The sequence below is a fragment of the Dendrobates tinctorius genome, unplaced genomic scaffold (genome assembly GCF_039654945.1).
Source record: "Dendrobates tinctorius isolate UK_male_01 unplaced genomic scaffold, ASM3965494v1 ptg000233l, whole genome shotgun sequence".
Lineage (NCBI taxonomy): Eukaryota > Metazoa > Chordata > Amphibia > Anura > Dendrobatidae > Dendrobates > Dendrobates tinctorius.
The window spans coordinates 4,537,649-4,562,590 of NW_027361900.1; the positions used below are offsets into that span (position 1 = coordinate 4,537,649).

General features: G+C 48.6%; 1 protein-coding gene across 1 annotated transcript in view; it reads right to left on the reverse strand.

Moving 5' to 3' along the window:
* LOC141060282 (uncharacterized) overlaps nt 1-13,139 on the reverse strand; it is a 76,127-nt gene extending 62,988 nt beyond the window's left edge. Inside the window, exon 1 of the mRNA XM_073556499.1 lies at nt 13,098-13,139. Within this exon, the coding sequence (XP_073412600.1) occupies nt 13,098-13,139 (42 nt within the window). The remainder of the gene's footprint in view (nt 1-13,097) is intronic.
* Nucleotides 13,140-24,942: the final 11,803 nt, after the last annotated feature.

A 24,942-nucleotide genomic window follows, 5' to 3' on the forward strand; every position in this document is an offset into this window, starting at 1 on the left:
ATAGTGAAGGGACAGGAGTGAGGGCCTGTGCCCAGGAGCTACAGTCTGAGGAAAGGGCTAAAAAGCCTTCACTAGACCCCTGTACAGCTGGATAATGAGGCCCAGGCTTTATAGTGAAGGGACAGGAGTGAGGGCCTGTGCCCAGGAGCTACAGTCTGAGGAAAGGGCTAAAAAGCCTTCACTAGACCCCTGTACAGCTGTATAATGAGGCCCAGGCTTTATAGTGAAGGGACAGGAGTGAGGGCCTGTGCCCAGGAGCTACAGTCTGAGGAAAGAGCTAAAAAGCCTTCACTAGACTCCTGTACAGCTGTATAATGAGGCCCAGGCTTTATAGTGAAGAGACAGGAGTGAGGGCCTGTGCCCTGGAGCTACAGTCTGAGGAAAGGGCTAAAAAGCCTTCACTAGACCCCTGTACAGCTGTATAATGAGGCCCAGGCTTTATAGTGAAGGGACAGGAGTGAGGGCCTGTTCCCAGGAGCTACAGTCTGAGGAAAGGGCTAAAAAGCCTTCACTAGACCCCTGTACAGCTGTATAATGAGGCCCAGGCTTTATAGTGAAGGGACAGGAGTGAGGGCTTGTGCCCAGGAGCTACAGTCTGAGGAAAGGGCTAAAAAGCCTTCACTAGACCCCTGTACAGCTGTATAATGAGGCCCAGGCTTTATATTGAAGGGACAGGAGTGAGGGCCTGTGCCCAGGAGCTACAGTCTGAGGAAAGGGCTAAAAAGCCTTCACTAGACCCCTGTACAGCTGTATAATGAGGCCCAGGCTCTATAGTGAAGGGAAAAGAGTGAGGGCCTGTACCCAGGAACTACAGTCTGAGGAAAGGGCTAAAAAGTCTTCACTAGACCCCTGTACAGCTGTATAATGAGGCCCAGCCTTTATAGTGAAGGGACAGGAGTGAGGGCCTGTGCCTAGGAGCTACAGTCTGAGGAAAGGGCTAAAAAGCCTTCACTAGACCCCTGTACAGCTGTATAATGAGGCCCAGGCTTTATAGTGAAGGGACAGGAGGGAGACAAGTGGGGAAAGGAGACAGAAGAGCCGGACTGCCCATCACTAACCTGCAGAGCCGCACTCCACATTTATGGCTGCTGTGTGCACAGGACCTGTGATGAGGTCACAGGAGGGGAGGAGTCAGGGGTCACATGATCTCCGGAGTGCAGACCACCATGGAGCCTTCTCCTCAGTCAGTGACATTCCCGCCATTATTCGCCCCTCACTACTGGCACAATTACTCCGCGCCGCCTTCTCTACACAGTGTTATGTGTGGAATGTAACGTGTGATTTCTCTGGAGGGAAATAGACCCCACACATGAGGGAATTCTCACCAGTTACCGGCCGTCTACTATATGGCGGCATATGATTGTGCTATCGACTCCACACCAGGAGCTAAAATGCCCAAATCTCTAATGTAACCGCTATAAGAGAAGATATAACAAATTTCCCCTAAACTCACACAGCGGAGGAGGCCTCACTTGGAGCAATGTGACTCGCGCACAGAAAATCTATTCCCGGTTCTGTGATTAAGTTAGCGGCCGACAGGAAGAAGAAAGGTCTGAATTACAGCCCAGACTGGAGGAGAAACTGCAGGAGTTAGAATTGGCCAATCAGCGCTCTTCACCCCTATACTTATCTACACAAATACAAGATATGAAATGACAACTAGACGCCATTCTCACCACCAGAACGGAGAGGCGCTAACTTGGAGTAAAGCCGCGTTTTATCACCATGCCAATAAGCCTAATAAGATGCCGCTCGTAAGCTCAGAATGAGAGAGTCACTGGATATAATCTCCTCTATAAAAGACCCTAAGTGTCAGATCTCAGCCCACCCCGATGTCATGTATAGCACTTATAATGAATACTCCCAGAGTTTGTATTCCCCCCACAATCACCCCCCTCACTACTGGAGTCATTCCTTCACACACTACATCTACCTAACCTGACTGAGTCCGCGGCACAACAACTCCATTTACACATCTCTGAGGAGGAAATAGTTTCACCAATCAAAAAACTAAAAAGAGGAAAGTCCCCGGGGCCGGATGGTCTTACAGCAATATATTATAAAAAATGCAGCGATGTGCTGACACCACATATAAAAACCTCTGTAATTCACTACTAAATGGCTCACAGCTGCCCCCTGAGCTCTACGTGGTGCATGTAACCGTAATCCCTAATCCTAAGAAAGATCATCTCACCACAAATTATAGACCTATATCCCTCTTATACATTGACTTCAAAATCTTTACATCCATTGTGACAGGATCAATAAAATCCTCCCTCACCTCATCCACCGGGGTCAGGTTGGTTTTATACCAGCGCGACAGGCCCCAGATAATATTAGGAGAGCGTTAAATATTATTCATACAACTAACCTACAACGAAAGCGACTTCTCCTGCTTGCATTAGATATTGAGAGGGCTTTCGATTCGGCGTCCTGGACATATCTCTTTACGGTTCTATCGGAAGTCGGATTCTCCCCTAAACTTATAAAGTGCCTCCAATTGTTATATGACAGCCCTATCGCTTATGTAAAACTCCCGTCACCACATCCCCCTCCAATTAATATTCAGAGGGTACCAGGCAGGGCTGTCCTCTATCTCCGGATCTTTTTGCACTTGCAATGGAACCCATTGTGGAAGCAATAAGGAGAGATCAGAATATCCTGGGCCCTGAGAATATGGGAGACCAATATAAAGTCAGCCTCTTTGCGGATGATCTCCTGCTAACATTAATAAGTCCCCACACTACACTCCCTCACTTGTTTTCCCTCCTTCACGAATTTGAGAAGATCTCAGGGTTAAAGATTAACATTGATAAATCCGAAGCAATATTTGTAAATTTTCCTAAGACAGAGCAAACTAATATAGCCTCCCATTTTGGGTTTATACACAAAGAACATTATCTAACATATCTGGGTATCAACTTAACAGCCAACAGGTCACCTCTGTTTAGGTGGAATTACACTCCACTGATCCAAAACTTCCAGAGGGACCTGGATAGATGGGCTTCCTCAAAGTTATCCTGGCTCGGCAGAACACATGCATTAAAAATGGTGTCACTGCCTCGCTTCTTATATCTATTTAGGTCCCTCCCAATTATGGTACCAGCCAGAACGTTCACTCATTTACACTCTGTGATGTCTAAGTTTCTTTGGCTAGGAAAACAACCCAGAATTGTGCAAAAACTTATGTTCCGTCACAGAAAAGAAGGGGGTTTATCCCTCCCTAATTTTACACTTTATTACAAGTCGGCACAGATTGCTCCATTAATAAGTGCGTGTTCATATCCCAATAGTCCGAGATGGGTTATTCTGGAATCATTTCTCTCCAAACCATTCTCTTTATCAGGCCTAATGTGGACCACAGACCGACTTCCACGGGGGTTAATGAATGTGGCTCCTTTTACAGTCCACTCGTTGCCTCTTTGGAGGAAAGTCCGGTTTAAATATAACTTACAATCAAGCCCTTCTCCCCTGACAGCTATATTACAAAACCCCATGTTCCCGCCAGGTCTTGAGCCACTAATTTTTTCTTGGTGGAAGCTGAAAGGTATTCATATACTTAAACATTTGTGTTCCCCATTTAATATCTTACTTGACAGACAGGAATTTGTTCAAAAATTTGACCCTCCAGTTAGGGAGGTAATGCGCTTGAACCAGATCTCCCACTTTGCAAAGCAGATCCTCCCGAGCGGTACTACTCTCAGGGCAACCAGTTTTGAAAATTAATGTCTAAATGACCCTTTGGGCAGGGGAACGATCTCATTGATCTACTATGCTATAAATTCTCCAAAAGATGATAAAAAATTGAAGTATACACTATGTTACAGTGGGAGGAGGATTTGGGGTTTGAACAGTCAATTGATGAATGGTATTGTAGCTGTGACACCATATCATGAGGTAGTCACCAGACTTCCCTTGTGGAGACCTCCTTAAAACTATTGCACAGAGTCTATTATGTACAGGAAAAAATTCACAGCATTTTTCCTAAAATCTCGGGAGACTGTATTAGGGGCTGTGGAATATCTGGTGACATGAGACATATTTGGTGGTCTTGTACGGTGGTTTCTGGGCTTTGGGAGAAGGTGAAGCGTCTGATAGCACAGATGTATGGTGGACCGGTTGTTCTGGAACCTTTTAACCTTTTACTGGGAACCAGGCCTTCCCAGCTTCCAGAAAGCTTTCAGAAGATAGTAAACTACTTATGTATGGCCACTAAAATCCACATTGCGGCAAAGTGGAAGTCGCCCTCACTGTCAATATCTATGGTGAAAGAGAAGATGAGCGACATTATGTTATTCTCATTTGTGGCCCCAGCGTTTCTTGTAGAATAAATCCCTTTCTCACACAGTCCTGTAGTAATGACTTTGTTCTCACGTTTTGTAGGAGGGTTCGTCTGACTCCATCTTATGTTATCAGTATAAGTGCGAGAGATGAGAGACCGACGACCGCAGTTTTACCGTGTGTGTCCGGCGTCAGTTCTACAGGGTGAGAGATGCAGTGTCCGTGACCGAAGCTGGGGGTATACGGGTGTATACAGCATACACAGAGGGGTCTGTGACCGAAGCTGGGGGTATACGGGTGTATACAGCATACACAGAGGGGTCTGTGACCGAAGCTGGGGGTATACGGGTGTATACAGCATACACAGAGGGGTCTGTGACCGAAGCTGGCGGTATACGGGTGTATACAGCATACACAGAGGGGTCTGCGACCAAAGCTGGGGGTATATGGGTGTATACAGTGTACACAGGGGTCAGTTACCGAAGCTGGGGGTATACGGGTGTATTCAGCATACACAGGAGTCTGCGACCAAAGCTGGGGTATACAGGTGTATACAGAGTACACAGGGATCTGCGACCGAAGCTGGGGGTATACGGGTGTATACAGTGTACACAGAGGTCTGCAACCAAAGCTGGGGGTATACGGGTGTATACAGCATACACAGAGGGGTCTGCAACCAAAGCTGGGGGTATACAGGTGTATACAGAGTACACAGGGATCTGCGACCGAAGCTGGGGGTATACGGGTGTATACAGTGTACACAGGGGTCTGCGACTAAAACTGGGGATATACAGGTATATACAGTGAACACAGGGGGCTGTGACCGAATCTGGGGGTATACGGGTGTATACAGCATACACAGAAGGGTCTGTGACCGAAGCTGGGGGTATACGGGTGTATACAGCATACACACAGAGTTCTGAGACTGAAGCTGGGGGTATACAGGTGAATACAGTGTGAGACGTGGGGTCTGTGACTGAAGCTGGGGGTATACAGGTGAATACAGTACACAGGGGTCTACGACTGAAGCTGGGGGTATATGGGTGTATACAGTGTACACAGGGGTCTGCGACCGAAGCTGGGGGTATACGGGTGTATACAGTGTACACAGAGGTCTGCAACCAAAGCTGGGGGTATACGGGTGTATACAGCATACACAGAGGGGTCTGCAACCAAAGCTGGGGGTATACAGGTGTATACAGAGTACACAGGGATCTGCGACCGAAGCTGGGGGTATACGGGTGTATACAGTGTACACAGGGGTCTGCGACTAAAACTGGGGATATACAGGTATATACAGTGAACACAGGGGGCTGTGACCGAATCTGGGGGTATACGGGTGTATACAGCATACACACAGAGTTCTGAGACTGAAGCTGGGGGTATACAGGTGAATACAGTGTGAGACGTGGGGTCTGTGACTGAAGCTGGGGGTATACAGGTGAATACAGTACACAGGGGTCTACGACTGAAGCTGGGGGTATACGGGTGTATACAGTGTACACAGGGGTCTGCGACTAAAACTGGGGATATACAGGTATATACAGTGAACACAGGGGGCTGTGACCGAATCTGGGGGTATACGGGTGTATACAGCATACACACAGAGTTCTGAGACTGAAGCTGGGGGTATACAGGTGAATACAGTGTGAGACGTGGGGTCTGTGACTGAAGCTGGGGGTATACAGGTGAATACAGTACACAGGGGTCTACGACTGAAGCTGGGGGTATACGGGTGTATACAGTGTACACAGGGGTCTGCAACCAAAGCTGGGGGTATACGGGTGTATACAGCATACACAGAGGGGTCTGCAACCAAAGCTGGGGGTATACAGGTGTATACAGAGTACACAGGGATCTGCGACCGAAGCTGGGGGTATACGGGTGTATACAGTGTACACAGGGGTCTGCGACTAAAACTGGGGATATACAGGTATATACAGTGAACACAGGGGGCTGTGACCGAATCTGGGGGTATACGGGTGTATACAGCATACACACAGAGTTCTGAGACTGAAGCTGGGGGTATACAGGTGAATACAGTGTGAGACGTGGGGTCTGTGACTGAAGCTGGGGGTATACAGGTGAATACAGTACACAGGGGTCTACGACTGAAGCTGGGGGTATACGGGTGTATACAGTGTACACAGGGGTCTGCGACTAAAACTGGGGATATACAGGTATATACAGTGAACACAGGGGGCTGTGACCGAATCTGGGGGTATACGGGTGTATACAGCATACACACAGAGTTCTGAGACTGAAGCTGGGGGTATACAGGTGAATACAGTGTGAGACGTGGGGTCTGTGACTGAAGCTGGGGGTATACAGGTGAATACAGTACACAGGGGTCTACGACTGAAGCTGGGGGTATATGGGTGTATACAGTGTACACAGGGGTCTGCGACCAAAACTGGGGATAAACAGGTGTATACAGTGAACACAGAGGGGTCTGCAACCAAAGCTGGGGGTATATAGGTGTATACAGTGTACACTGTGGGGTCTGTGACTGAAGATGGGGGTATACAGAGTACACAGAGGGGTCCACACAAACACGGCTCCGCTCCGTACACCTCGTACACACACGGCTCCGCTCCGTACACCTCGTACACACACGGCTCCGCTCCGTACACCTCGTACACACACGGCTCTGCTCCGTACACATCGTACACACATGGCTCCGCTCCGTACACCTCGTACACACACGGCTCCGCTCCGTACACCTCGTACACACACGGCTCCGCTCCGTACACCTCGTACACACACGGCTCTGCTCCGTACACATCGTACACACATGGCTCCGCTCCGTACACATCGTACACACATGGCTCCGCTCCGTACACCTCGTACACACACGGCTCTGCTCCGTACACCTCGTACACACACGGCTCCGCTCCGTACACATCGTACACACATGGCTCCGCTCCGTACACCTCGTACACACACGGCTCCGCTCCGTACACCTCGTACACACACGGCTCTGCTCCGTACACATCGTACACACATGGCTCCGCTCCGTACACCTCGTACACACACGGCTCCGCTCCGTACACCTCGTACACACACGGCTCCGCTCCGTACACCTTGTACACACACGGCTCCGCTCCGTACACCTCGTACACACACAGCTCCGCTCCGTACACCTCGTACACACACGGCTCCGCTCCGTACACCTCGTACACACACGGCTCTGCTCCGTACACATCGTACACACATGGCTCCGCTCCGTACACCTCGTACACACACGGCTCTGCTCCGTACACCTCGTACACACATGGCTCCGCTCCGTACACCTTGTACACACACGGCTCTGCTCCGTACACATCGTACACACATGGCTCCGCTCCGTACACCTTGTACACACACGGCTCTGCTCCGTACACATCGTACACACATGGCTCCGCTCCGTACACCTCGTACACACACGGCTCCGCTCCGTACACCTCGTACACACACGGCTCCGCTCCGTACACCTCGTACACACACGGCTCCGCTCCGTACACCTCGTACACACACGGCTCCGCTCCGTACACCTCGTACACACACGGCTCCGCTCCGTACACCTTGTACACACACGGCTCTGCTCCGTACACATCGTACACACATGGCTCCGCTCCGTACACCTCGTACACACACGGCTCCGCTCCGTACACCTCGTACACACACGGCTCCGCTCCGTACACCTCGTACACACACGGCTCCGCTCCGTACACCTCGTACACACACGGCTCCGCTCCGTACACCTCGTACACACATGGCTCCGCTCCGTACACCTTGTACACACACGGCTCCGCTCCGTACACCTCGTACACACACGGCTCTGCTACATCCACCCTGTAAGGCTGTGTGCACACGCTGCGTATTATGTTCGGTTTTCAATCCGCAGAAAGAATTGACATGTCAATTCTTTCTGCGGATTCGCCTGCGGTTTGCCATCTCCTCCATTGAGGAGATGAAAAACCGCAGGGCAAAACCGCAGAGCAATCCGCAGGTAAAACCGCAGGTATTTTGACCTGCGGTTTCACCTGCGGATTTTACAAAATCCGCGCGGGTGAATCCGCACCTAATCCGCAGCGTGTGCACACAGCCTAAACCCCTCCTGACCCCACACAGTAACTTCCCCTCATCCAGCACCATGACAACCAGCACAGCAGAGTCCTGCACACACTGAGGCCCCTGATCATGTGACCCCTGACTCCTCCCCTCCTGTGACCTCATCACAGGTCCTGTGTGCACAGAGCAGCTGTAGAAATCTCCGGCCTCGGGGGTCTCACCAGACTTCGCTCTTTTCTTGCAGGGGCCGCAGTGGATTTCATCCTGGATCCATAGAGCTGAATAGAGGAGCGATGTTCCTTCACTCTGATGGGAATTGATGGTGACGTTGATGAGTCTATGAGGAACGTGTTCAGCTGCCGACTCCGAGGAGGAAACTGCTTGTTGTCTGTGGCCTAAATATATAGGTTTTATTAGTAGATGTCAGGGGAGAAAACTAAACCCTGTAAGATAATAAATCTCCTCATATGTTTCCCTTATTATCTCCAGTAATTGTATTATTACACAGGATTCTTATGATGTTACATCGGATCATCTTCTTCTCATTCAGGTCTCTACAATATCGGATCCTCTCAGTGAAGATCTTCTACAGAAGAGAATTTTCCTGATTTCCCCATCAAGGATGGATATGGACAGAGACAAGATGGTGGAGAGGATGTTACACCTCACCCTAGAGATCCTCTTCCGTCTCACTGGAGAGGTGAGAGATTCTGATGACGTCACATTACATCATTCTTATCTATGGGAATAACAGATGGACAGAACTGGAGAGGTGAGGACTCTGGAAATGTCTGTAGTGAGATTTATTAATGTGTCTCTCCATAACCAGGATTACACAGTGGTGAAGAAGACCTCTAGTGATCGCTGTCAGGACCCTGTGTCTGAGGGATGGAGAAGACCCCTGAGCCCAATCACGGGGCCCCCACCTCACCCCCTGATCCATGAGGACATCAATGACCAGAAGATCCTAGACCTCATCTACAAGATGATTGAGCTGCTGACTGGAGAGGTGACACTGCTGGGAATGCTGGGACATTATACAGTAACACTATGAAGGGATCGGGGGGATGACGGTATCATTGTATGTGTCAGGTTCCTATAAGGTGTCAGGATGTCGCTGTCTATTTCTCCATGAAGGAGTGGGAGTATTTAGAAGGACACAGAGATCTGTACAAGAACGTCATAATGGAGGTTCCCCAGCCTCTCACATCTCCAGGTAATAGACAGGACTAAATGCGCACGGCCTATAATTATCTGTATGTAGAGAATGAATTCAGTCCCTGTATGTGTTTCCTCCAGATCTATCCAGTAAGAGGACAACACCAGAGAGATGTCCCCGTCCTCTTCTTCCACAGGACTGTAACCAAGAAGATCCCAGTGCTCCTCAGGATCATCAGGTAGATGGAGAGAAGGTGTCAGGAGATCTCCCCTATGATGTGTAGACGGCTGTGAAGGTCTTGTGCTCAGTCTTGTTTTATCCCCCATTATTATATGTTTTATACTTGTGTAATGAGAGCGGTGGAGATGGCAGGATTAGAGCTGATCATAGATGGGACTTCTCCATCTGTCGGTGACTTTTACAATATTTGTTTCAGGGTGAAGATCTGACCCATATTAATACTACAGAGACATATGTGAGGGGTGATGAGTCGTGTAAAGAGGAGATTCCCACATATGACTACCCGGGTGAGTAGTAACCACTGAATGCAGAGAAGTCACAGATTCCTCTCAGTCACCGGCTGTGGCTGCTTTATCGGTGGTGTAGTCCGGCCGTATTACCATGATCACCATTTTGCCTCTAGACTACAACATTCTCCTCCAACCAAAACTGTTCAAATGACTTTGGGCATTGAAAGTCCTTTTGTATAGAACTTACAAACTGGAGGATCCACCTACCCCCTGGTATTAGTGTGAGGGTGATCCCTTAAAGCAATACCTATATGATTCCTTGTACTAACCCAATATAGGCTGAGTGCACGCTTAAAGAGTCACACCGAATACACAGTTAGGCCGGAATCACACTTCCTTGTGTGATACGAGAAACTCGCACGAATCTCTCGTAATCAACATCCAGCACCGCTGCTGGTACTCAGGAACGGAGCTGCGGCTGCATAGAAATGCATAGAAATACATGCAACCACAGCTCCGGTTCTGAGTATCGGTGGCAGTGCCGGGTGTTGATGCGAGAGACTCGTGCGAGTTTCTCACATCACACACAGTAGTGTGATCCCGGCTTTACATGTCTACTCTTCTCAGTAAAGCTTGCACAAAACTCAAGTTTATTCTCAAAAGAAACGAAATAGCCATTCTCTCCATCACATTAGGAGACGCTGACCGTTACCTGCCCAGATCTGTAACTATAAAGCCAAATGACAGCGTACGTAGAATGTGCTGACAAGATAGAAAATCACTTGTAGAAAAATCTTATGCTGGGCCTGTAAGAGAAAGCGGAGGGTGATGATGCTGTTGGCTTCCTAGATCCCTGAGATCTTATCGGATGAATCTTCTCTCCCTTCTGTGCTGCTGAATGTCTCATGGTCCCTACAAGACCAGGTCCAGTCTTTCTGGCCAAACTTCCCTTTTATGAGCGACACCAGTAAATGTGCAGTGAGGCCAAGTGTGAATTTCTGTCCAATAGCAGCAGAGTTTCCCTTTATCCTGACTTTTCCATTTGTATTAAAACCAACTAACTTCCAGGAGGATTGTGATAATCTACAGGACAAACATTCCACCTGTGCCCTGATAGATCTCTAAGCTGTGCGTGGCTGATGGCTGTAATATACATTTATTCCCGCCTGCAGGAGATGTGTTGGCTCCAGCCCTGGTGTCATGGATTCTCTCCACGTCATACATTACATTGTTTTTGATCCTAAGGAATTCAGATTACTGCACAATCTCTCCTGAAATGGGGAGCAATATTATTTTCTCTAATCTTCTGCTCAGGATTCATAGTAGCTCCAATGCTCCACCATAAATGAGGGCAACTCTGGTTTACTGTTGTGTAATCTGTATTTGTAGCTTTCAGTTAATGAGATTCTCGTGCTCTGGGGCGGGGCTGTGGGTGGGGCTGTGGGCGGGGCTTTATGTGGTGCACTGATTACATATTCCTCTGTATTGGCTTATGACAGGTCGCTGACCCCTCACTGACCTGCCCCCATTATTACATAATGCATATAATAGCATTGATATTATTGGTGATAATGCCTATAATATTGTGGCTATTGTGAGGCTTAGAAAAAAATTACATCCAGCACAATGTCACCAGTGATGGCGGCGCCTGCGCAGTAGCCTCTATATCAACTATATCAATTTTTTTTTTGTTAGAAAGTTATAAGGGTTAAAAGTTAAACAGCGATTTCTCACTTTTATAGCAAAATTTACAAAACCATTTTTTTAGGGACCACCTCACATTTGAAGTGAGTTTGGGGGGTAAATATGACAGAAAATACCCAAAAGTGACACTATTCTAAAAACTGCACCCCTCCAGGTGCTCAAAACCACAATCAAGAAGTTTATTAACCCTTCAGGTGCTTCACAGGAATGAATGGAATGTGGAAGGAAAAAATAAACATTTACTTTTCTTTCACAAAAATTTTCCTTTACACCTAATTTTTTTTTTACTTTCACGAGGGTAACAGGAGAAAATGGATGATACATTTTGTTTTGCAAATTCTCATTTTTTTTTTACTGTAAAATATGCTGGAATAATTAGCGGTTGCCATGTCGCATTTGCAGAGCCCCTGATGTCCCTAAACAGTGGAAACCGCCAACAAGTGACCCCATTTTGGAAACTAGACCCCTTAGGAAACTTATCCAGATGTGTATTGAGCACCTTGAACCCACAGGTGCTTCACAGAAGTTAATAATGTAGAGCCGTGGAAATAAAAAGGGAAACCACTGTTTGGTCGCATGGCAGAGCTTGAAAGGGAAGGAGCGCCATATTGGAATTGTTTGTGGGTGACGTCACATTGTCAGAGACAATGACGTGTCTAAACAGTGAAGTGACCCCATTTTGGAAACTAAACCCCCCAAGGAACTTATCTAGATGTGTGATGGGCACTTTGAATCCCCAAGTGCTTCACAGAAGTTAGTTACATAGAGTTGTGAAAATAAAAAATCATATTTTTTCGACAAAAAATTAACTTTTCGACCTCAAATGTTTTTTCCAAAGGGTAACAGGAGAAATTGCACCCAAAAAGTTGTTTTGCAATTTGTCCTGAGTATTCTGACACCCCATATGTGGGGGTAATCCACTGTTTGGGTGCATGGCAGAGCTCGGAAGGGAGTGAGCGCCATATTGGAGAGCAGATTTTGCTGGAATTGTTTGTGGGTGACATGTCACATTGTCAGAGCCCCTGAGGTGCCAGAACAGCATAAGCCGCAAAAGTGACTGCATTTTACCAAATACTTCCCTGAATGAATTCTTCTAGTGGTGCAGTGAGCATACTGACACCACTGCTGTTCCATAGAAAATTATACCATTGGGCAGTGAAGAAAAAATTACTGTATTTTTCGGACCATAAGATGCACCCCAAATTTTCAAAACGAGAATAGGGGAAAAAAGTGCCAAATGGGGGTCCGTCTTACAGTCTGAATTCAGCTTACCGGGGGGATCAGCACAGGTGCAAGAGTGATCAAAGAGGTTGTTCGGTGGTCTATGCTGGTGCAGTGGCCTCCGGAAAATCCCATCCCAGGCTGGTGCGGCAGCGGTGCTCTGTGCTGGGGTGGCGGCAGCGCTCTATGCTGGTGCGGCAGCGCTCTACCTGCGACGGTGGCAGCACTCTGTGCTGGGGCGGCGGCGCCATTTTGTCAAAGCGGAGGCCTCTGCAGCTCCATTGCTGCGATGCGGTGGCTTCTGGGAAAATGGCAGCTGGGGGCGGTGCATGCTCAGATTCAGCAACGAGATCGGCAACGAGATCTTGGGGCGAGATCTGAATCTGAGCATGAGCCGCCCACAGCGGCCATTTTTCTGGAGACCACCGCATCGCAGCAATGGAGCTGCAGGGGCCTCTGGGCTTTGACAAAATGCTGGCGGAGCCCTCCACACAGCACAGAGCGCCGCTGCATCATTTGTAAGTATATTCCTACTATAAGACACACCCCTATTTTCCCCAAAAAATATTTGGGAAAAAGTGCGTCTTATAGTCCGAATAATATGGTACATTTATACGACTAAAATGTTTTTTTTAACCCCAGATATTACATTGGTAGATAGGTAAATGGTCACTACACCCAGAGATGAATTCCCAGAGGGGTGTCATTTCCAAAATGGGGTCACTTCAGGGGGGATTCTGCTTTTATGGCACTTTGGAGAGCCGCTAAGTGCCAGAACAAGAGAATCCTCCCTGAAGTGACCCCATTTTGGAAATGACACCCCTCTGGGAATTCATCTATGGGTATAGTGACCATTTTCACTACATGGATGATTTCCAGAACCTCGTAGTAGAAGTTTTATAGCAAAAATTGCAAAAATGTCATTGTAGTGCCCAATATATTGTGCCCAGCTTGTGTCTCTGGAGACCTCCCCCACCTACCCCCGGAAATTGTTAAGTCAGCTCTACTCAAATGTGTCTGTCACTAAATAAACCAAATACTTGAATGTCAAAACAGTTCAACAACGTGGTTCTGTGTGGAAGATTGTAAAGCCGTCATGGAGGCATAAGGCTGGCAATGATGGGCATTGTGGGTAATAATAGGGGGTATCATGCCTTATTCCCCTATAGGAACATACACGACATCTTCTCTGGGGGATCTTTCTTGTTTCAGTTACTGGGATGAGTGCAATAAAATGTCGCTCAGTGAGTCTTCTCACATCTTCAGATTCTAAAGGATTGGTGGGGGCAAAATTGTCAAAAACAAGATTTTCAGTGACCTTTTCCTGATAATCAAGGAAAGTATCTGCATTTCCGGCTTTTTGTATAACACAAAAGAATTCTATGTGGCCACCTGAAACAAATACATGACTAACTCTTTATACCAGATATATGATTTTCTTGATACCTGGTATGGCTGTAGAACCTGATCTGCAAGGTCCACACCCCATATATTTGTTGTAGTCAGTGACAGACACAGGTTTTGGAGTAGTGGATCCCTGTTGGTCTGCAGTGGCCCTTGTGGCATCTGTGTGGATCGAGCTCAGGATAAAAATATCTTTATCCTTATACTTAAGGGCAAGCAGCTCTCCATTGTGTAAAGCCCCTGACTGCCCCTTTCAGAACTTTTCTTTGACCAATGATTGTGGAAACCCCTGATGGTTCTTGCGAATGGTCCCACAAGCCCCTATGTTATGTTCAACCAGACTTTTAAATAGGGGTATGCTGGTGTAGTAGTTGTCAACATACAGATTGTAGCCTTTTTGTAAAAATGGAGTTATCATCTCCCAAACCATTTTTCCAGATGTCCATGTCATGATACCAGTGCTGGATGACCGGCACTTCTGGGGTTAATGTTCTGATCTCAGTGCAGACTTTCACCTGCACACCTGGGACCTATTATGGTGGCCTCCCATTGGTTCTGGGGAGGCTTCTTATAGCCTCAGGAAGCTCCCATCCCCCGTCAGTTATACTTTCGCCCTTGGCATTGTGTGGTGACCCCTGAGTGTGTTAGTGTTGTGTTCTGGTTGCTTGATTCTCTGTGTATGACTCGGTCTGTTCTCTGGATATCGCTTTGGATTCTGCCTGGTACCTTCTACGTCTGTTTGGTTTTGATCTCTGCTTGGCCCTGACTGTCCGTTCTGTCTCATCCCTGGTACTGTACTGATATCTTGTGTATGACCTTTGGCTTTGTCTGACCTTCCGTCTGTTTATCCCTCAGGTACCTCGCTTGCCTGTATTGTGCTTGACCCCCGCTTTGCCTGACTCTGAGTTTTCTACCTCCTCTGAAAGCAGGACACTAAGCCCTGCCCCCTTGCAGTCACATGACCATAGGTCCTATGCCGGCTTGCTAAACTTCTAGATTCAGGTCCTGTGCATCTTTATTTTCCAGCTGTTCTTGTCCCCAGGGGTCCCTACGGTGTGGGTGAGTCCCTGCTTAGCGGAGGCTGTACGCCGGCGCTGTCAGGACCCTGACATTATAACTGACCATTAAGTTTTTGGGGGTTTTTTTATGCAGAGAGTTATGGCTCCCATATGACAAGATGAAAAGTCTGAGTCAGATGTTTCAGAGTTTATCTCTGGAGCAGCAAGCTCTGGCTCGTTCTCAGCAGCAGGTTTCTGAGACAGTGCGGGGGGCTTTAGCTGCTGGGTCTCTGGGGGCTGGAACGAGTGATGTTGCTTTGGTGTCCCCAGAACCACCTGTTAAACTGCCTGACTTTTTTTCTGGAAACAAAAAGGAGTTCAGGGTCTTCATGGAGGGGTGCAAACTTTTTTTTAGTTTGAGACCACGTTCCTCTGGGGACGAAAGTCAGAAGGTTGGGGTTGTTATGTCTCTGTTAAAATGGTCCCCACAAGCTTGGGATTTCTCCCTTTCTCCCACTGCCCCTGAGAGAGTGTCTGTGAATGCATTTTTTGAGGCCCTCGGGCACATTTATGTTGAGCCTGACCGAGTGCGATTGGCAGAGGACATGGTGATGAGTGTCTGTCAGGGGAAACACTCAGCTGAGTGGTTTTGTACTGAATTCTGCCACTGGGCCGCAGAGGTCTCTTGGAACGACACCGCACTCCGAGGACTCTTTCGCAGAGGCTTGTCCGAGCGGCTGCAGGATGCCTTGGCATTACATCCCCCACCTAACTCTCTCGAGGACGCCATGACCCAGGCTGTCTGGATGGACCGCAGGCTGTGGGCCAGAGGGGTGATGCAGGTGGAGACTCCATTGTTCCCCAGTGGAAAAGAGACTGCCCCTGAGCTCATGGATGTAGGCGCCCTCTCCCTGAAGGATACAGAGAGGAAACGCCGGAAGGACAAGCAGTTATGCTTTTACTGCGGTAAAACGGGACATTGGAAAAGGGAGTGTCCTGATTGCCCATCTTCAACCCGGTCAGCGGGAAACAACTAGGTCTAGGTAGTCAACAGGGAGACTACTCAGACCCTCAGGTACCCTTTTCCTCGTTTTCTAAAGTGTTACTGCCTCTGGAACTGTTTGTGGACGGTAGTTCTTTTTCCTCTACAGCCTTCGTGGACTGCGGGTCATCGACTAATCTCATTGACTCCCAATTGGTCACACACTGCAAGATAGGGACAGTTAGGCTCAAGGTTCCGATCAAGGTGATGGCCATTGACTCCTCTCCCCTCACTAAGGAGGGAATTCTCTTTATGTCTGACTTGTTTTCGCTCAGAGTGGGCGCTACTCATGTGGAAAACCTAAGTTGTTTTGTGCTGGACAATCTACCTGCAGGGTTGGTGTTGGGCATGCCCTGGTTACAACACCATAACCCAGTTATTAACTGGAAAACGGGGGAGATTGTTCAATGGGGGTTTAATGATTTTAAGTTATGTGATAAATCCGCACTGCTGGTTGAACCTGTTAAATCTGTGTCTGTATCATCTGTCGAGCTGAAAGGTATTCCGGGATGCCTGAAGGACTTCGAAGATGTATTCTCCGAAAGCGAGGCCGAGACGTTACCGCCACTTAGACCCTTTGACTGCGCTATTGAGCTGGTCCCGGGGGCTAAATTACCTAAAGCCCGTCTGTTTAATTTGTCCGGTCCTGAGCCTTGGCTATGAAGGAGTACATTGCTGAAAGTCTGCGCAAAGGACACATACGTCCTTCAGTCTCACCTGTGGCGGCAGGTTTCTTTTTTGTAAAGAAAAAAGATGGCAGGTTACGTCCCTGTCTCGACTTCCGGGAGCTTAATCAGATTACTGTATGGAATACGTACCCCCTTCCGTTGATTCCCGACTTATGTAACCAACTATCAGGGGAAAAGTGGTTTTCTAAACTGGATCTTCGGGGGCATATAATTTGATAAGGGTCCGAGAGGGGGATGAATGGAAAACCGCGTTCCTCACGACCGAGGGACTATTTGAAGATTTAGTCATGCCGTTTGGTCTTACCAACGCCCCCGCCATATTTCAGAATTTCATCAACGTGGTATTCTTAGATCTCATTGGTCGTTTTGTCGTTATCTACTTAGATGATATTTTGATATACTCCTCCGACAAGCATTCTCATTTGGAACATGTACGATCTGTTCTCCAAAGACTGAGAGAAAATCATCTGTATGCCAAATTGGAGAAATGTGTATTCTGTGTGCAAGAATTGTCTTTTTTGGGATTAATTGTATCCGGTGAGGGTTTTCGCATGGACCCCAAGAAGGTGCAGGCCATTGCGGATTGGGTGCAACCCCAAGATCTTAAGGGTCTTCAGCGCTTCTTGGGGTTTGCCAGTTATTACCGCAAATTTATCCGGGGGTTTTCGCAAGTGGTCAAACCTCTCACAGATCTAACATGCAAAGGTGCGGATGTGAGAAATTGGTCCTCACTCGCAAAAGAGGCCTTTGCGACGCTGAAAAAATGTTTTATGTCTGCTCCTGTCTTTGTACAGCCAGATCCTTCCAAGCCATTTGTGGTGGAGGTAGACGCCTCCGAGGTGGGGGTGGGAGCGGTGTTGTCCCAAGGGCCTGCCACTCTAACCAAACTCAGGCCATGTGCCTTCTTTTCCAGGAAGTTCTCTGCTGCTGAAAGAAATTATGATGTAGGCAATAGAGAGCTTCTTGCGGTTAAGTTGGCGTTTGAGGAATGGAGGCACTTTTTGGAGGGGGCCAGTCACCCGCTTACTGTGATCACTGATAACAAAAATTTGTCTTACATCGAGTCTGCTAAAAGATTAACGCCCAGACAGGCCCGTTGGTCACTTTTTTTTTCTCGTTTCCAGTTTACTATTACATTCCATCCAGGGTTAAAGAATGTCAAGGCTGACGCCTTATCTCATAGTTTTCACCCTGTGTCTGTCCCTGAGCCATCGTCCTCCATTCTGCACCCTGGGGTGGTGTTAGCAGGGATCTTGTCTGAATTGGAACGGGGAATTGAGGGGGCCCAGTCGCTGGCTCCTGCGGCCAAGCCAGGGGGCAAGTTGTTTGTCCTAGAGCAACTTCGCCTTAAACTCTTGCAAGAGTTCCACGAATCCAAGTTGTGTGCTCACCCTGGTATATCAGCCACACGACTGGTGGTGGCTAGGGTCTTCTGGTGGCCTACTCTGGGTTCTGATATAAAGAAATTCATTTCTGGTTGTGGGGTCTGCGCTAGTTCTAAAAGCTCCCATAGCCGGCCGGCGGGGGAGCTGATGCCCTTGGAAGCTCCCGAAAGACCGTGGACCCATCTGTCCATGGATTTTATTACCAATCTTCCCTCTTCCAGGGGTAATACGGTGGTATGGGTAGTGGTGGACAGATTTTCAAAGCATGCTCATTTTATACCCCTGTCCGCATTACCTTCTGCTGAGATCTTATCCAGATTGTTTGTGCAGCATGTGGTCCGCTTGCATGGGGTACCCCTGAATGTGGTGCCTGATCGTGGTGTGCAGTTTGTGGCTAAGTTTTGGCATGCTTTCTGCAAAAAATTAGGGATATCTCTGTCCTTTTCGTCTGCATACCATCCTGAGAGTAATGGTCAGACGGAACGCACTAATCAGTCTCTGGAACAGATCCTCAGATGTCTGACTTCTGCTAGACAGAATGACTGGTGTGATATACTGCCGTTGGCTGAATTTGCCTTCAATAGTCGGGTGAGTCAATCCACTGGTATGTCCCGTTTCTTGATCAACTATGGGTTCAGTCCTCATTTTGGTGAGTTTTCTCGTCTGGATTCGGGGTGCCCCGGGGCTGTGAACTCTGTTCAGCGGTTAAAAGATACATGGGCAGAAGTCCAGCAGCGTATATCTAGGTCTCAAGGCAGGTATAAGTTTTTCGCGGACAGGAAACGAACACCTGGTCCCATGGTTCAGGTGGGAGAGAAAGTTTGGCTCTCCACGCGAAACATTAAGTTAAAGATTCCGTCAGCCAAGTTGGGCCCCAAATTCATTGGCCTGTACAAGATTGTGGAAAAAATCAACCCAGTAGCGTACAGGCTGTGCCTTCCACCCTCTTTCAAGATCCCTAATGTCTTCCATAGATCTCTACTGAAGCCATTTGAAGCAGTCCGGGGAGAATCCGAGTCCGCTGCTCCTCCGGTTTCGGTTGAGGGACATGTGGAATATGAGATTGGTCACATCGTAGATTCTAGGTTGGTACGGCGGTCAGTACAGTACCTAGTTCATTGGAAGGGGTATGGGCCGGAGGACAGGTCCTGGGTGCCGGCCCGGTTGATGCATGCGGATCGTCTGGTTCGGGCTTTCCATGCTAGGTACCCGGGCAAGCCTGGGGGTCCAGAGGCCCCCCCTGTTGAGAGGGGGTTACTGTCATGATACTAGTGCTGGGTGACCGGCACTTCTGGGGTTAATGTTCTTATCGCAGTGCAGACTCTCACCTGCACACCTGGGACCTATTAAGGTGGCCTCTCATTGTTTCTGGGGAGGCTTCTTATAGCCTCAGGAAGCTCCCATCCCCCGTCAGTTATACTTTCGCCCTTGGCATTGTGTGGTGACCCCTGAGTGTGTTAGTGCTGTGTTCTGGTTACTTGATTCTCTGTGTATGACTCGGTCTGTTCTCTGGATATCGCTTTGGATTCTGCCTGGTACCTTCTACGTCTGTTTGGTTTTGATCTCTGCTTGGCCCTGACTGTCCGTTCTGTCTCATCCCTGGTACTGTACTGATATCTTGTGTATGACCTTTGGCTTTGTCTGACCTTCCGTCTGTTTATCCCTCAGGTACCTCGCTTGCCTGTATTGTGCTTGACCCCCGCTTTGCCTGACTCTGAGTTTTCTACCTCCTCTGAAAGCAGGACACTAAGCCCTGCCCCCTTGCAGTCACATGGCCGTTCACATGACCATAGGTCCTATGCCGGCTTGCTAAACTTCTACATTCAGGTCCTGTTCATCTTTATTTTCCGGCTGTTCTTGTCCCCAGGGGTCCCTACGGTGCGGGTGAGTCCCTGCTTAGTGGAGGCTGTACGCTGGCGCTGTCAGGACCCTGACAGTCCCCAGATAAGTAGGGCATCCTGGTGGGTTCAGGTTGCTGTCATAATTGTGAAAAGCTGATGTGTATCCGGTTGAACTCTCACACATTTTATAGAGCTTTATGCCGAACCTTGCCCTCTTAGAAGGAATAAATTGCTTAAGATGCAGTCTTCCTTTTGAATTTTATAATGGACTCATCAATGGAAATAACATAGGGGTGGCTTGAACAGGGCAGTTGGACCAATAGGACTGAATGCTCATTTTTTTAACAAGCTCCATATTGAATGTAAGTCCTAAAAATGTTTTACTTTCTAGGACATTAGTTGGTGTCCATAAATTTGACCTAGCATAATAGGATCGTGGATTCTGGCTGATGAATTGGGACACATATAAATTTGTAGGACAATATGCTCTAGCAAGCTATCTGTCAGAAACAAATTAAAAAATTAATTGTTCCAAAATTTTCCACCTCCACATTTATACCAGGAATGGCATTAAAATTAGGGATGAATGGAGTAGCTGAATCTGAAGCCTCCCATCTTGGAAATATTTCATCAAGAAGCAAAGCCCCTTGGACATTGGTGTGCGCCAATTCCCGAGCACTAGGGACAGCGCTAGTACTGGGCATTGTTCCCTGAGTTGGAGACATTTCTCCAGAAGCGCTATTTGTCCTTCTTGTTGTACTGGTCCTTGTGTGTGAGGATGGACCAGAATCACTGCTCATTTCTGAACTATCACTGTCGCTGCTACTAAAGCCCTCGAAATCCACATCGCCATCTGACACTGCACTTTCTTCACTGTCAGAACATAAAAGTGCATAAGCCTCCTCTGCACTATAATACTGACGGGCCATTTTATTTATTTATTTTTTTTCCCGGAAATAGAAAACTCTGACGTGACCAAATTATTGGGGAAACAATTGAGAAAAACCTAATTCTTTAGCCTAACCCTAACCTGTCTTATCTGTATTGTTACTTTATAGCACAATCGCTGACTGACACAGCTGTTGGCAGCAGCACTTGTAACACTGTTTCTCCTCTAATCTCTCACTGACAGGAGATCTGAGGAGAAACAGCGTTTTTATGGGGCAGATTGCCAGGAAAAGTTCGCTGCTACAACAAACTTTCCTAGTGATTTGTCTCATTGGCTGGTGTGACACTGACGTCATAAGGACCTGTACCGATCAGGTCTCAATGAGGTAGGGGGTCGCAGGAAGCATTTTGCGGTGGAATCCCCTAGTTATAAGGTACGTGGGGTCCCGATGAGCACAAAACTGCCGACCGTAGACAAACGACTGCGCTGCACAAAGCCCTGCTAGCGCTGGCGATTATCTACCATTGGCGGTCATGAACCGATTACGTTAAGGCCTATTTTCCCTTCACCCATGACAGCACCACATGAGAGAGGGATCCGCCCCGCCAGGACAGGAACCTACTGAAACATAAGGGGCGGCACCTCTCCCCCGCTTCAGTTGGGTTCCTGTCCTGGAAAGGAATCCCTCTGACAGCGGCGGTGCCTGTCAGAATGAAAGACCCAGGGCCGTCCCAGCGTGTAAGGATTGCAGGGCTGACTTACCTGCAACGCCGGCCGTCGGCAGCTGGTAGCGCAGTCCCCGGGGTGTTGCCTGATTCGGGCCCCGGGTTCGTGCGGGCACGTCCTGATGTCCTCCCTTCGGAGGTCCTCCTCGTGCCGCCCTCCCATTCCGCGCGCCCGTCCTTCGCCTGCATGCAGGGGAAGCCGGGGGCGGGGACCGGCGTCTGACGTCAGCGGCGCAGAGAATTCTGGGAGCGCGACCGCTGACGTCATCAGGACGCGACGGTCATGGCGCCGGGCGCGACGCCGGCCAGGAGCGGCTGGCGGTAGCGGGGGGGAGGGGTAATGTGGGGCTCACTCACTGTTAAAAGAAGGAGCAGAAGCGGCTGCAGGGGTGACAATGGCGTCTCAGGAGGATCGCTCACCGTCCCCATTGTCCCTGCCCCGATCGCAAGCTTCTGGTCGCAAGAGCCGCTCGAGCGGCAAAAGCAGCAGCCGTCCAAGTCACCGATCGAGGGATTCCTCGAGGTCAAAAGAGCGCAGGGAGCACGCTCCTTCGCAGCCCCAGAGCCCGGTATCAGTCTTTCCTGGGTGGTGAGTGATCTCCGTGAAAGTTAGGCAGTATTATAATAGGCCTTCCTATGTCTTTTTTGTTTTTCTTAGGGAGCCAAAAAAGCCATAAGTAAAAAGAAAAATAGAGAATGTGCCATATGCCACAGCCCTTTAGCCAAAGACTACCCAAAGGACTTATGTGTCAGCTGTATTCAGCGGACTATGGCTGAAGAGGTGCCGAACCTGGCAACAAACCTCAGATCGATAATAAAATCTGAGGTACAGGGCTCACTTAAAAAATTATTAAAAAAGAAGAGTAGGAAAGCCTCCCCGAGTTCCTCATCAGGCTCCTCCTCTTCGGAGTATCAAGTTGAGCAGGGGTCATCTTCATCCTCAGACAGTGATACGGGGGGCAGACCTTGCTTTCCCGTAGAAGATACGGACGCTCTCCTTAAAGCCATCAGGTCCACTATGGGCCTGCAAGAGGAGAAAGTAGAGAGATCACTGGAGGATGTAATGTTTGGCGGCCTGCAAGAAAGGAAAAAGCGTACCTTTCCGGTCAATGACAAGGTTCAAGCCCTAATCGAGAGAGAGTGGAAGAAACCGGAGAAGTCAGGTAGCCTTCCCTCTTCAAAGCGCAGATACCCCTTCGAGGCTAAAGACACGGACGTCTGGGACAAGGTCCCAAAGATTGACGCAGCAGTGTCTAGGTCTTCCAAGAAGTCGGCCCTGCCCCTGGAGGATTCAGTGGTTTTGAGAGATCCCTTGGATAAAAAAGCGGACTCATACCTAAGGCACACTTGGGAGGCAGCGGCAGGGGGTCTGAAACCAGCAATAGCCGGCACCTGCACAGCCCGGTCATTAATGGTCTGGCTGCAACAACTCGAAGAGAAATTAGTCTCCAAAGTACCAAGGGAGAAAATATTAGGAGAAATGTACCTGCTACACGGAGCTGCCGCCTTCTTGGCTGACACCTCCGCCGACTCGATGAGGTTAACGGCAAGAGCAGCGGGGCTATCGAACGCCGCAAGACGGGCGTTATGGCTCAAAGGCTGCCCTGGGGACATTCAATCTAAGGCGAAATTATGTTTGTTACCATGTGATGGGCAGTTCGTGTTTGGAAAAAACCTGGATGACATCCTGGAAAAAGCCGGTGATAAAAAGAAGGGCTTCCCCAGATACATGGGTGATCAAAGGAGACCGCCCTTTCGGAGGGGAAGGTTCAATCGAGGCCGTCCCCCGGGAGAGCGGAAAAGGTGGGACGACAAGAGGAAAAAAGAACCAGGATTCATGTTTGGGGGAACTACCTCAACCGCCAAAAAATCCCCGCAATGACACCAGCCCTCCTGTGGGGGGAAGATTGAGGCTCTTTTTCCAAGAATGGGAGAAAATATCGGCCAACAATTGGATTTTGAACATTATAAAGAAAGGCCTAAAAATCCCCTTCTTCCAGCATCCAAGAGCTTCATTTGTGGTGACCCCCGTCAGGAAGAAACCAGAAGAGCAATCAGCCTTAGAAACAGAAATCTTAGGACTGTTGGAGAAACAAGTTCTGATAGAGGTCCCAAAAGACCAAGAGAGAAGGGGGTTCTATTCTCCCCTCTTCCTAATAAAAAAACCCGACCTTTCCTTCAGAACGATAATAAATCTCAGGCGCCTCAATCAATGGATTACGAACCAAACATTCAAAATGGAATCAGTGACTTCGGCCATAAAGCTGTTACACCACAACTGCTTCATGGCCGTAATAGATTTGAAGGATGCCTATTACCATATCCCGATGCACCAAGAATACCAGAAATACCTGAGGGTAGCCCTATACATCCAGGGCGACCTCAGGCATTTTCAATTTACAGCTCTTCCGTTCGGCATCTCCATAGCGCCAAGGATTTTTACAAAAGTAATAGCGGAAATGACAGCTTTCCTTCGAATCCACAATGTGATTATGGTGCCTTACTTGGACGATTTTTTGGTCATTGGCAATTCAGAACATCACTGCGCACATCAGGTAGAGAAAATAACGGAGACCCTGCAAAAACTGGGTTGGATGGTAAACTTAAAAAAATCAAAACTCCAACCCCTAAGGAAACAAACATTTCTAGGTTTCGTCTTGGACTCCGACCGTCAAGTTTGTCTCTTGCCAGAGAAAAAACTAGAGAAGGTGAGAGAAATGACCCTTACGGCAATACAGCATCCTCACATGACCCTAAGAAGGGCAATGTCCCTGTTGGGCACGCTAACAGCCTGTATCCCGGCGGTCAACTGGGCACAGTTTCATACCCGGCAACTGCAGGCGGAAATCTTGTCAGCCCAGAGACGATTGAAAGGGCGTTTAGAGGGGAAGCTGGAACTTTCCGAAAGGGGGAAAAACTCTCTCACTTGGTGGCTAGACGGCACAAATTTAGCAGGAGGAACGTTGTGGCACAGGCCCGTGTCCGATGTAATATTGACGGACGCAAGCTCCTCGGGATGGGGGGCACACCTGAGAGAACATATGGCCCAAGGGTCCTGGGGTCACATAGAGCAGAAGGCTT